Source organism: Varanus komodoensis, unplaced genomic scaffold (genome assembly GCF_004798865.1).
Source record: "Varanus komodoensis strain SLA01 unplaced genomic scaffold, ASM479886v1 scaffold6_4, whole genome shotgun sequence".
Taxonomy (NCBI): Eukaryota; Metazoa; Chordata; class Lepidosauria; order Squamata; family Varanidae; genus Varanus; species Varanus komodoensis.
In genome coordinates this window covers 18,673,338-18,686,354 of record NW_025336347.1, presented here as the reverse complement: position 1 = coordinate 18,686,354, position 13,017 = coordinate 18,673,338, and the positions used below count along the sequence as shown (strand labels likewise).

The 13,017-nt window shown below is 43.8% G+C and overlaps 1 protein-coding gene across 1 annotated transcript in view; it reads left to right on the top strand.

Moving 5' to 3' along the window:
* LOC123034382 (laminin subunit beta-2-like) overlaps positions 1-13,017 on the top strand; it is a 54,649-nt gene that overhangs the window by 20,614 nt on the left and 21,018 nt on the right. The window contains exons 16-23 of the mRNA XM_044451709.1: positions 1,295-1,416; positions 5,662-5,782; positions 5,947-6,139; positions 6,867-7,010; positions 8,730-8,961; positions 9,878-10,041; positions 10,982-11,206; positions 12,765-12,979. Coding sequence (XP_044307644.1) covers positions 1,295-1,416; positions 5,662-5,782; positions 5,947-6,139; positions 6,867-7,010; positions 8,730-8,961; positions 9,878-10,041; positions 10,982-11,206; positions 12,765-12,979 — 1,416 coding nt within the window. The remainder of the gene's footprint in view (positions 1-1,294; positions 1,417-5,661; positions 5,783-5,946; positions 6,140-6,866; positions 7,011-8,729; positions 8,962-9,877; positions 10,042-10,981; positions 11,207-12,764; positions 12,980-13,017) is intronic.

Sequence of the window (13,017 nt, the reverse complement as noted above, 5' to 3'; positions counted from 1 at the left end):
TGCAAGGTAGCTTAGGCTGACAGTGACTGGCCCAAAATACCCCAGCAAGCTTCATGGTTTAGTGGGGATTAGTACCCAGAGTCCCAACACTTTACCCATCACACTATACTGGTCCTCACAACAGTTGTTTGTTGTGACAATGATAGAGGTAGCAGAAGATATTGGTTAGAGGGGGTCTATTATTCTTTCGTGAACTCTGGGGTAGGAGACGAGCACACTTTGTTAGGATGGTTGTGCTTGTGCCTGTTGTGCATAGGGGTGCTGGCTCTGTTTATCTACATCTTGGGGAAATACACATAACTGCTTACAAGGTAGATACCACAGCATTTAATGTAATGTAGATAAAGGCCAATTCACACGATAACAACTGTGCATGCTCCCCCTTCCCCCAATCCAGAATGCCATGTCCAAATGGCAAAGGGGTTCCAAGCACTGCTGCAGTGTTTCATTTTTCTATCTAACTTCTGATCAGAGACTGATATACATACTGTTGAATGAATTTGGTCTCCTATAATTCCTTATGAGCCAGGATAAAGAATCTTGAGAAGCGTGACTGTTTCTGCTACTGGGATCCAAGAAAGCTATGCTTATGGATGGTAGATGCTAGTTAAACAAGTTTTGTGTTGGTTTAGATAGTTCCCTGTATCTTATGTGTGTCTTGGAATTTGCAAAATTACCATTTCAATGCATGGGTACCAACATGAGATTATATCTTTGTTAGATATTGTGAAAACACATCTTGAAGACTTTCTTCCCGTCCACCACCAAATGCAATTTGAAGATAGGGCCTTCTCTGTGGCAGCATACTAGTTATTGCCTTCCTTCCCAAAGGAGTAGAGTCCAGCTCCATCCTTGTTGGTTTTTAGGCAGACACAGGAAGCATTTTTATTCTACTCAGCTTTCAGAAGTTTTTAACTGAAAGTTTTAAACTCTATTCCTTTCTAATTTAGGCCTCTGGTTTGATTTTGCTTTTCTGAGTTATTCTGTTGTGTAAGCCATTCTGGGAGCCATTATTATGGCCAACAAGGGGTTATTAAAGTGAAATAAATTTGTTAAAGTAGAACAAGAGCTGAGAATTGGAGAGTGTGTAACAGAGCTATGCACCATTAACTACACCAGGGAAAAAGAGTCTGTAAGCCAAACTTTCTCTTGTCTTTTGGCTTATATAATGTCTATGGATGGGTCTTTGAAAAGCAAACATTTCTTCAGTTTAGACTGATACTATCCATTTTGTGGGAATGAGGGTTATTTACCCTGGGACAGCTGCTTTAAGCCCTCTGTGTCTCCTTTGCAGTCTACAGAAGATTGGGAGGCTGTTGTTAGCGTCAGCTCACAGGCTTTACCAATGAGCCCACGCTGTGGCAATGTGCTACCCTCTGAGCAGATGTACCGGGAGAGTTTGCCGCATAGTTCCAGGTAAGAGCGAGAGGAGGAAGTCCAGCCTAATAATCTAACTGAGGGGGGTGGAGGAATGCGGAAGGAGGCTGTAAGAGCCCTAGTTAGTGTCAGTGGAATGTTTTAATGGAAATCAAGATCACATGGAGTGCATCCTTCTCTTTCATTTTATTTCAGATTGTTTACCACACTGGTGTTTTCTTTTTTGAGTCTGCTACTGCTTTTATTACAGGTCTCATGTCACTAATAACTAGTTTCAGGTTGTTTGATAAATGTCTGACTGACAGTATAAAATGGGGGCTGTCCTACATTCTGCACAAACAGTTATTTCTCAAAGCAGAAGCCAAAGGCAGGAAGTTTATTTGCTGCACAGCTTGACTTTTTCTTATAATTATTGGGCAGATAAACATTACTGGCTAGATAAAATTGTTCATGCAACTATATGTGTTTGTTGTTGGAAGGTAAATGTGGCTTTTTAAGCTACCAGTTTGCTATTCATGGTGTAAAATATATATCTGCTAGCAGGAACAGATTTACAATATTCTTTTGCACAGACATGACATTCGAAAAACCCATTAGAAAAGACTTTCAGTATAAAAACAAGTGCTGAAAAATGAAAAATGAAACCTTATGCAACAAGACCTGTTTTCCATGTTTTATTTTTGCAGTTCGTGTTTTGGCACAATTGACAAACAGGTGATAATTCTGTCATCCATGTATTTGCTGCTGGATTGCCTAAGTATTTATCATAATTAAGTGAAGTGCTCATGGTATTTTTGTGGTTAGGAAGCTGTTGATATTTTGGTTTGGCTAAGAGCCCTCTGCCTGTGCTAGTGGATTTTGCAAAAGCAATGGCATCTTTACTTTTCTCAAATTTCATCCAAACTACTCACCACGCAGATTTTTTTTCCCTGTCATCTGTTATTGTGATTTTTTAAACATTATGTCATTAATAAGCAGCTTAACTCATGTAAATATAGCATTTAGGGGATATACATTTTATGCAGGATTTCCTTCCTTATAGCCTTTCAATGCTCTGTTTTCTTAATTTTGTCTTCTAGCTTCTAACTTTAATCTTCTTTGCTTTGGGTGTATGTTCAGAGAAGGTCTGAAATTTTTAGCATGTCATATGCCTCTCACGAGGTTTTGTGGAAAGGGTTCCTGGTGTGATAGAATTGTGAAAGCATGGTTTTATGGTTAATTATGATTATGAAAACCTCTTTGGTTATGCACTGTGCTCACAATCAGTTAGTGTTCCCATGAAGAAAGGCATTTGCTGCTCTGGTTAGATTTAGCTCCCACTGGTTAATCAGAATATGCAAAGTCCTGTGGACCTTTACAGACTAGCTAGTTGATTGTTAATAGTCTTTATCAGGTATATTGTTAACAGGTAGAGCAATCTGGTATTAGAATTATTCTAGGGGAGGGGAAAGGAGATACACTGTCACTGCCCTGATGGAATTGCTGTTGTATCTTATGCATGCTCAACCCAGGAAGGAAGGAAGGAACACATAACTAAAAAATAAATAAAATGAGATAGAAACATTGGACATGCACTCTAGAGTTGAACAGGCAGTGTTTGTTCCCCTTCATGTTTCTTTGGTTGATTGGGACACATCATCATCATCATCATCATCGCTATTACTATTAGCATTTATATCCCACCTTTTTTCCCTCTTGTGAAGAACCTAAAACAGTGTACACTGTGCTTCTCCACTCCATTTTATTCTCCTAACAACTCCTGTGGGAATGGTTAGGCTAAGAGTAAGACACTGGCTCAATGCAACTTGGTGAGCTTCATGGCTGAGTGGGGACTAGCACCTGGATCTCCCAAGTCTCCAGTCCACTATACTACACTACACACCACACCACTTCAGGTTGTGCGTCTGCCTCTGGAGAAAACTGGTTTTACTCAGCCCAGTTTCTCTCCCACACCCCAAACTTTTGTGTTGACTTGTGTAACTCTAAGTGGAGTATAGAAGATGTGTATACTATGGATGGTTCATGACATTATTTATAATGACCCAGTAGTGTTGTAGTGATTAAAGCGCTGGAGATATCCAGGTTCAACTCTCTACTCAGGTCACAAAGTTCACTAAGATCTGGTTCATACATCATGCTCAGACATGGATGTTTGTTACCACAGGTCTACAGGACTGTCTAGCATGATGTCCAAACCCAGCACAGCTTTTCCGTGATGGGTTGATTCTTGCAAACTTACCACTCAGGGCATGTATGGAATTAGTAGAGTTGTTTAGGATGACTTTTTCTCCAGATAGCTTGTTGTGACATCCAGACCCAGCACAGCTATTTCAGCATGGATTGTTTTAAAAAAGTGGGAGAGCTGCCTGGCAAGAGCATTGAAAAGACCTGCTGACCGTTCCTTGCTAACTCTCAAACAATATCCCCTTTGAAATGACACTAGGCATCTTGGAACCACCTGAGGCCCACTGCAATATATTTGTTAGGCACGTCCAGGACAAAATCACTTGCATTCACTGCGACTTGGACTCCAGTGTTATTGCAGTGTAATCAGGTGCGATATCTGGAGCACAGCCAAGTCAAGGTTCTTTGGATGAGTTCCAGCTAGTATGACCCAAGACTGTTGACAAGGTGCTGGAACAGGTTCATGAAGCCACATCTGCACTGGACCCTTGTCCCTCTTGCAGGGAGAAAACTGCTGGCTGGGCCAGGAAGGAGATTATTGCCTCTTTATGACAAGGAGTGCTCCCTTGCCACAAGAAAAGAACAGTGGTGAGACTACTCCTGAAGAAACCCTCCCTAGATCCGGAAGAACTCAGTAATTTTAGACCAGTGGCAAACATCCCTTTCCTGTGCAAGGATATTGAGTTGGTGGCAGCCAACCAGTTGCAGGCACTCTTGGATGAGACCAATCATCTGAATCCATTTCAGTCAGGGTTCAGGACTGGTTTTTGGCGTAGAAACCCTGTCTGGTGACCTATGCCAGGCGTGAGACAGTGGGAATGTGACCCTATTGGTAGTTCCTGCACCTCTGAACAGCTTTCAGTACCAACAACCATGGTATCCTTTTGGAGTTACTGGCTAAGTTGCAAATGAGGGGCACTGCACTGCAGTGGTTCTGTGCCTACTTGGGTGGCACAGAAGGTGGTCCCTGGAGATAGTGCCTTACCTGCTGGATTCTCTAGTGTGGGATTCCGCAGGGGTTGGTCTTGTCCACCATGCTGTTTAACATTCACATGGAACCACTGAGTGAGGTCCTCTGCTGTTTTGGAGTGTGTTGCCACTAGTACGCTGATGACACACAGCAAAATTTCTTCTTTTTGTCATCCGCTGGTGAGGCTGTGGTTGTCCTAAACCACTGACAGTGGACTGGATTAAAGCTAACAAACAAAAGCTCAATCTAGACAGAGCTGAGATGCTCTTAGTGGATGTGTCTTCTGACCAGATGGAGGAAATTCAACCTGCTCTAGATGAGGTTTCACTCGCCTTGAAGTAGGTTAGGGTTAGGGCTTTAGGCCCATCTGGTGCCAAGCACACTATCTTTTCAGCACCAGGTTAACACTGTCCTCTACCACTGGGCATTTAATTAGTTTACTGTGGTTTTGCTTAATCAGGTCCCAATATTTACCTTGTTTAAGTGGTTTATATGTTTAAAATTTAGTTTAAAAATTTATGACAGCCTTTTGATGTTATTTTATAATGTGATTTATTTTAGTGGGTATTTTTAGTTGAATATGGTAAACCAGAGAACTTCAGCTATTGGGCATTATAGAAGTTAAATACATTTTAAAAAACTAGTCAACTTGTTCGTCCATTTCCTCATCTCTATAGACAGTGCAACTCTCTTCCATTTTGGGAAAAGTTGAATTATTTGGGGAAATTTGTGCAATTCTTCCTCCCTCCTTTGAAGTAATTTGCACAAATGTAACTTTATTTATGTTTCCTTTCAGGGAGATTTGCACAAATCTGCTTATGTGCAGGAACTACTGGACTTTAACGTATTTGAAGGTTTAAATGAATACATTTACATTTGTGCAAAATTTATTGAAGGGAGAAAAAGTAGTATATGCAAATGAGGTTGGCAGATTAATTGCCCTAACCAGATTGTTATTTACAAGCTGGTTGCATTCCTTCTCCAAGCTGGCAAAACAAGGTCACTGATTCCCGAAGACTGTAGACATCTGTGTGAACTGGACTCCTTGACCTTCTTGTGCCTTTTCTCATCATGGTGTGCTCTCTGCCTTCTCTGTCAAGTGAAGACCTCACCCTGTCTCCTCCCTACAGGTATGTACTTCTGCCACGGCCTTTCTGCTTTGAGCCCAGAAACCATTATGAGATCATTGTACGGTTCCAGCGGGCTGGTGTGACACAACGTCATCCTGCAGCCTTCATCCTTGTCGACTCGGTGAGAAACTTTTGTGTGCTAAAGGAAACATTATGCTCTTCTTTCAGCATGGCATAATTGCATCTTAGATCGTAGTAAGAGGCCTTATTGTTTAGCTATGACCAGCCCCAGTTCTTGTTCCAACCTGGCCAAGTTTTTTCTGATGTGTCTCTTCCTTTCCACAGCTGGTTCTTTTGCCACATGTGAAGGAGCTGCCTGGTCTCCATGGTAATGATCCATCAGCAGTGGAGCGCCGAGAAGCGCTAGAGCGCTACACATGCCTGGAGGCATTCCGCATGGCCACCATGCCTGACCTGGCGGAGACCTGTGCCCACCTGCTATGCAGCATCTCTGCACTGATGCATGATGGGGCTCTGCGTGAGTGAAGAGCCAAATGTGGGTCAGGACTAGAACTATATAACAGGTGGAAGAGTGAGGCAGGCAGACCTGGCCTTCTTTAGCCATGTACTGTAGTGCATAGGGCTATTACTCAAAACCAGGGCTGTAAAGCTAGGTCCTCATGTTAAAGAGGGAGCTGCCTTGAATCAGCAGTTGGTTGGTCTGGCAAAGGAGGATTCCCCAGGCTGAGCTTATCTAAATATAAGTGGAACATTTTGATAGTTACTTTAGAATGTTCTGGTAAACACTTTCCCCCTTAAATGTTTAAACCAAAGATCTAGAATCTGCAACTGGATTTGTAACACCAGACTGGTAGCATGAATGTCAAAAATATTTTAGGTGTTTGTCTTCATAACCATGAGTGCTAGAAACATGTTCATTTTAAAAATGACAAGCCAAAAGCTGAATTTGTTAGGATTAGTGGGCAGGTGTTGTAAAATAGACTCTTCAGTATTTCTCTATTTTGTTCCTGTTTGTGGTCTAAACAAACACACATGCTGCGTTTTATTGCCCAATTGTGAGTAGGCATTGTCCTAGACTTCCTTGATCATCAGTCTCCTCTAAAGAGGGGGTTAATGTGACTAGCTTCTATTCAGTGTGCTGGGGAGGTTTATTTGCAATTAGGTGGGGAGGGGGATGCCTCTTGTGCTCTTTCTACAAAGTTACTTCCCTAACCTTTGGCAGTGTTGTTTTTTCCTATCCTCAGCCTGTCAGTGTGATCCCCAGGGGTCTACCAGCAGCGTCTGCCACAAACTGGGAGGCCAGTGTCAGTGTAAACCCAATGTGACGGGTCGGCGCTGTGACCAGTGTGTCCCTGGCACTTACGGATTTGGACCATATGGCTGCAGTTGTGAGTAACAAAGACAGGGCCTGTGCGTACACTGAGCCCCTTGTTAATTTTTATGTTTCCTTCAACTGTGAGTTAGGATTACTTCCTACAGATGAGGTATCAGGATTAGATTGCAGCTCTAAGCTCCTTGCATAGAACAGTGAAGTATAAATAAAATAAAGGAGGAGTGGAGTGGAGTGGAGTAATCTTGGTCTTAACCCAGGGAGTAGCCAAGGCTTACATCCAGGTTGGAAAGAACTAGACCAGTAGCACCAACTACGGAAGTGCTGAAGCCAGACTCGGACCCTAATAAGCAAGTGCCTCAAGGGTGCCTTGAGTTATTGATCACCAAACTGCCTCACCTCCAAGACTGTAGTTTCTCTTGAAGCCCCAGTTCTGTTTATAACAGAGATTCTCCATGCCTGCTAACCAGTGCAGACAATACACAAGAACCTGCAGGGGTGTGAAGGGGGAAGTTACCTGGTCCAAAAGGGATAACATGTTTTAATTGAGCTCTAGACCTTTAGAACAAGTTATCTGCTTGAAATTATTCACAGCCCTGCAGCCTGATATTAAACTGCTACTCAGCTGACCAAGCCACTTTGTGGCAATCAACATACCATGTAGCTCCTATTCATGCTCAGGACAGGGGAACTTCTTTAGACTGGGGAGACTGGTAAAACACTGAATGCTCATCTCTAATCCTCCTCATCTCCATGGAGATCAGGACAGTGTATATGGTTCTACCCAGCATTTTGTCCTCACAACTATCCTGTAAGACCAAGGGATGGTAACTTAATCCAAACTAGTTTCATGGCTGAGCAGGAGTTAGAATACAAGAATTTGGGTCCTAGGTCAACATTCTTGCCACTTTACCACACTGCTGTATGTCAAGGAGTTATAGCATAGCCTTATTACTGACATCCTCCTTTCCTATGTGCTAGAAATAGGTTTATATAGAAACATAGAAACAGAGAGAGTCAGAAGGGGCTTTCTGGGCCATCTAGTCTAACCCCCTGTTCCAGCCAGCTTCGCTCATGACATGCCTACCATGGGCATGTCAAAAAATCTGTCCTTTGGGCTGGAATTGAACCAGCAACCTAAGGATGACTTAGGTAGTGCTCTACAGTCCTCTGCTCTACTAGCTGAGCTATCGAAGGGACAGACTTCAGCAGCCATTGCATCATTGGTAAAGTGTAACACAAGCTTATTTCATTAACCCTATTCCCTGTCTTTGCTGCATTGAAACTGTCATCTCTCTTGTACATCTGTTGCCTTTTCCACTTGTTGCTCCTCCACTCCCAATTTTTGTGTTACCTTAGAATATTCATATTGGCAAATAAGTTCACATGCAGAGAATTCTATGGGAATATGGTGGCAGTAATTGGGTCGGCAGCACACAAACATAAGAAAAAGGAAAATGTTCAACAGTCCTGGCAATGGAAGTGAAGGCTTGGTTGGAAAAACTTGTTAGGTCTAGATGTGCCCCCCCTACCCTGCCCGAATGAAAGCAGGAAACAAAGCAAGCACTGTTTCTTGTCTTACGAATTTAGCAACAGTTTCCACCTTGCAGCAAGAAGGAAACTGAAGGTACTCCTTCTGTGGAAGAAGATGGGAACAGAACATTCTCCACTTTAGGAAACTCATAGATAATTTTTGGCAAAGCTGGCCCCCAGTTCTGCAACATATTTAGCCTCACTCTTTCCTTGGTCATTGACAGCTCTGGAATTGTCTCCACAGCCTGTGCCTGTTCCCCTGAGGGTTCTGTCTCCAAAATATGTGAACCAGTAACTGGACAGTGCCGGTGCCAGCATGGTGCTGTGGGACGCCAGTGTGATCAGTGCCCACCAGGCCACTGGGGCTTCCCAAGCTGCAGGCCTTGTCACTGCAATGGACACTCGGAGGAATGTGACTTGCACACTGGAGCCTGCCACCAGTGCCGTGATTACACAGCTGGACGCCACTGTGAGAGGTGAGTATATGGGATCCGTGGAAATGTGGCAGCAGACTCTGTGGCTTGAGACTCCAAGTAAATTTGTCCCTAGCCACATGAAACATGAAATATTTCCTTTGAGAAAGAGTTCTGAGGAACCATAACTATATGTGCAGCTGGCTTTTGTATTCTAAAGATAAGAAGCCAATCCTGCCCTACTTCCACTGATCTGTCTTGGATGCATTGCCTTTCTTTATGTAAAAATTGTTTTGATTTGTCATGGAGCTACATATGCCATCTAGCTTGGTCCTCTGATCTCAGTCTTCTAGGAAGAGACCCTAGGCTCCATTTTGGAGGAATGAGGGAGATTGCACAAAGAGCTAACTGGTCCTGTTCACATATAATGGGAAGGCACCATGGGTGAATTTCTTTGTCAGCTTTCTTGCTCTGGCAGCCACCATTTTCAATATTCAGGACACAGTGGAGGGATGTCCTAGCTGCTCATTCTGTGCAAACCTGTGGTGAAGCTAGGTTATCGTGGTAGTTGACAAGATACCCACATTCTAAAACCCATGGGTTCTGGGTGGCTTAACCAGTCCAACAACCCATCCTTGCCAGGTTGCAACATAACATGAAGCTACTGCAGCAGGGGCTTCTATTGACAATTTGGCACCCATGACTGCTGTAACCCACTGTGCCACCTATTCAGCCATGGTAGGCTGTGGTGATCATGCAAGCCTGTCAGCTATCTGTGGAGAGAATAAGAGGAGGGGAGGTTAAGGAGGGTGTTTACTGTGAGGGCCTTATACTGTGGAACTGAATCATATGGATGATGCCAGAAATCTAATAAAAACCCACAAAAGAACAAAACTAGCTGTGAGGAGTGACCAGGGAGTAGAGGTGCTCATTTTAGACTGCTCTCACTGCATGTATTCTCCTTTTGCCCCTTTCATAGGTGCTTGGATGGTTACTATGGAGACCCAGTCTTGGGCTCAGGGCAACAGTGCCGGCCATGCCCTTGTCCTGGGTATCCAGGATCTCGGCACTATCATGGTATCTCCTGTCATGCTGACAGGGAGACCAGCCAGATTGTTTGCTTGTGTGCTCCAGGCTATACAGGTAAAGTATAGTACAGGGCAAGGAGTAGTGGTCACTAAGTGTATCTTATTGCAGATATTTATGTTCCAATATTGTGGAATACTCTACCCTTTGAAAGTTTGTCCTCTTGTATACCTCCACAAACTCCTCCCATGCTCACTCAATAGCAACCTGCACAACTGGTGACTTGCCAGTCAAGCCCATTCACTAGCCATGTATTGTATCCTGTCAGTTGCCAGCCTGACATTCCCAAAATAAGCATATTAACTGCACCCATAGCAGGTCTGAAGCAAGATAATTGAGTTCCTAGTAAGCTTTATGGCTGGTAGGTCATACAGTATGAGACCTGTTGTACCATTATACATGCACAAAGCAGTGAGCCCTGAACCTAACAACTAGCACAGGGGCTTTCAACCTCTTTGCATCATGGAAATGTTGAGAGAGTCTCAAGAGCTCACAACATAGCAACTATGAGAGAGGGGTTGCCAGTTCATAAAATGGTTGCCACAATGAGCTTGGCCAGCTGCCAGGCACTCGTTTCCCAGAAGTGAGCTGGTATCATTGAAAGAAAAGTAGCGCACCCAAAAATCTAACTACAAAGCAGAGGTGGAGGCTGAGCTCCAAAATGTAAAGCCACTCTTTTGAACCTAAAGAAAGATGGTGCTGGGGGACAACATTTCCCTTTGCAGTTTGCTAGCTTGTTCATTTTTTAAAATATAAGAGGGATGGGGGTTGTTCTGAGGGCAGCAATAGAGGACTCCCAGTTTCTTGATCCACAGGCCCACTGTTAACTGGGCTGAAAGCATCTTTCTACTAAAAGCATCTTTTAGTGGAAAGGATGATTTGACAGAGTTCCAGTTCCTATCAGACCATGTGGGAGAAAGGAAGGAAAGGGACACGCTGAGCACCTGCATGAGGTATGTGGGTCTACATGCTACTAATAACTTCCCATGTCTCGAAGGGCCACGCTGTGACCGCTGCTCACCTGGCTACTTTGGAGCGCCCGAGCAGGAGGGCGGAGCATGCCGCCCTTGCCAGTGCAACAACAACATTGACACCAGCGACCCCGAGGCCTGCGATCCACACAGTGGTCGATGTCTGCGCTGCCTTTACCACACTGGCGGACCCCACTGCGATGAATGCCAGCCTGGTTACTATGGCAATGCCTTCCAGCGGAGCTGCCGACGTGAGTGAAGTGGTTGGCTCTCGCTCGACTGGGGGGAATTTATGCTTTGGGACTCAGAAATGGTGTTCCATTGGCATAATTGTGGCTGTGAGACCATGTAGCCTAGAGATGGGAGGATGCAGTTGGCTTGGCTACTCGAGCAGCCCATTATTTGGGTCACATTCATATCAGCCTAAGCAGACACTGCCAGGGATGGGCAAATGAGCCACTTCTGAGCTTAGAGGGGCACTCCTGTTCTACCTTGATGTTTGTTTCACCATGCTTTCTCTCCTGAATGCAAGCGTGAATCTTTTCCTTGAACAGAAAAAGTACACCCATGCACACATGCCCCCTCCACTAAGGTGTAAAACATGTCCTTTTTGAAAAATGCATATTTTAAAGTGTGCATTTTTAAAGTTGCATTTTGCAAGCTTAAAAATGTGCAAGTCTTTCCCAAAAAATGAGCTTGCACTTGCATTTTGCATTGCAAGCAAAGCATTTATGTGACTCTTTCAGATGAGAAAGAAATTCTCATATATCCATAGATGTGTGATGGGACTATTGGTAGAGCTAAGTCTCTTTTGCTGTAGAACTATTGAGGGCCTCATTGCCATGTTAATACAGACTATTGTTGCTAAGAGGAAGAGACCAGAAAGAGGGATCTACAAGGGCAGCCCACTGTCAAGTGAGAGGTCATCTGGTACTCTTGGCACAAAATACATATTTAGACGATAAAGACTAAAAATAAAGAGAAAGTTTATAAGGAGAGAGGTGCTAGGGATCAAGTATGTTTGAAAGTCATACTTTACCCTTGATAGCATGTCCCAGGCTTCAGATCTTTGGGGCTGGTCGTTATGATACAGCACTCTAGTATGGTTTGCACTGAAGAGAAAATACTCTGCGTGTATTCAGAGGCATCCTATTGATGAGTATTTCAGAGGTTTCTAGGCATTTGAGTTGAAAGCAAAGTTTAAAAAACATTTTCCTTGTGCATGGTCAAGTGATCTACCAAGAAAGAATGGAAATAGCCTTGTTTTTAAGAGTTAGCAAAGACCCTGGTAACAGCACCTCTTGTTGCAGCTGCAGAGAGTGAACTGGTGCTGGTAGGTGGATTACTTGCAGTCGATCTTACCTGATTGTTCTTCTGGGCAAAATAACCATAAGAAGAATAGAAAGGTTGTGAAATATCTGCATTTATCATGATGGCCATTTAAATTTCTATTGGCAGGACAGCTGGCTAACTATTTGTCTTTTTTTAATGGTTGTCCTGAAGAAGAAGAATAAAAAGAGCTGACTAATAAAGCTAAGCAATGCTGGGTTGATTAAAATTTGTTTTCTGAAAGAACTGTTTTACTGCTTGAAAGAACTTGAGGTGTTCAAGGATAGGCTGGACATGTACATGGCAGGCATGTCATGAGTGGAGCCAGCTGGAGCTGGGGGTCAGACTAAATGGCCTGGGAGGCCCCTTCTGACTCGCTCTGTTTCTGTGTATCCAGAGTATTAGGCGGGAGACCCTTCTTTGCAAAATAGGCTCTTCTGTTCTTCTCTGTCCTAGCCAATACCTTCCTTTCCCCCACAGGCTGCACCTGCAATGAGCAAGGCACTCTCCCTTCACATTGCTCTGAAGACATCTGCCACTGTGATCGAACTACAGGAAATTGCCCTTGCCGTGCAAACGTGGTAGACAAGAACTGTGACAGATGTGCCCACAACTTCTGGGGCTTTGGCAATGACTTGGGATGTCAGCCCTGCAGCTGTGATCCTGCCCATTCATTACGGTCAGACTGCAACATGGTAAGCAAGCAAGCGCTTGACAAAGAGGAGAGATGCCA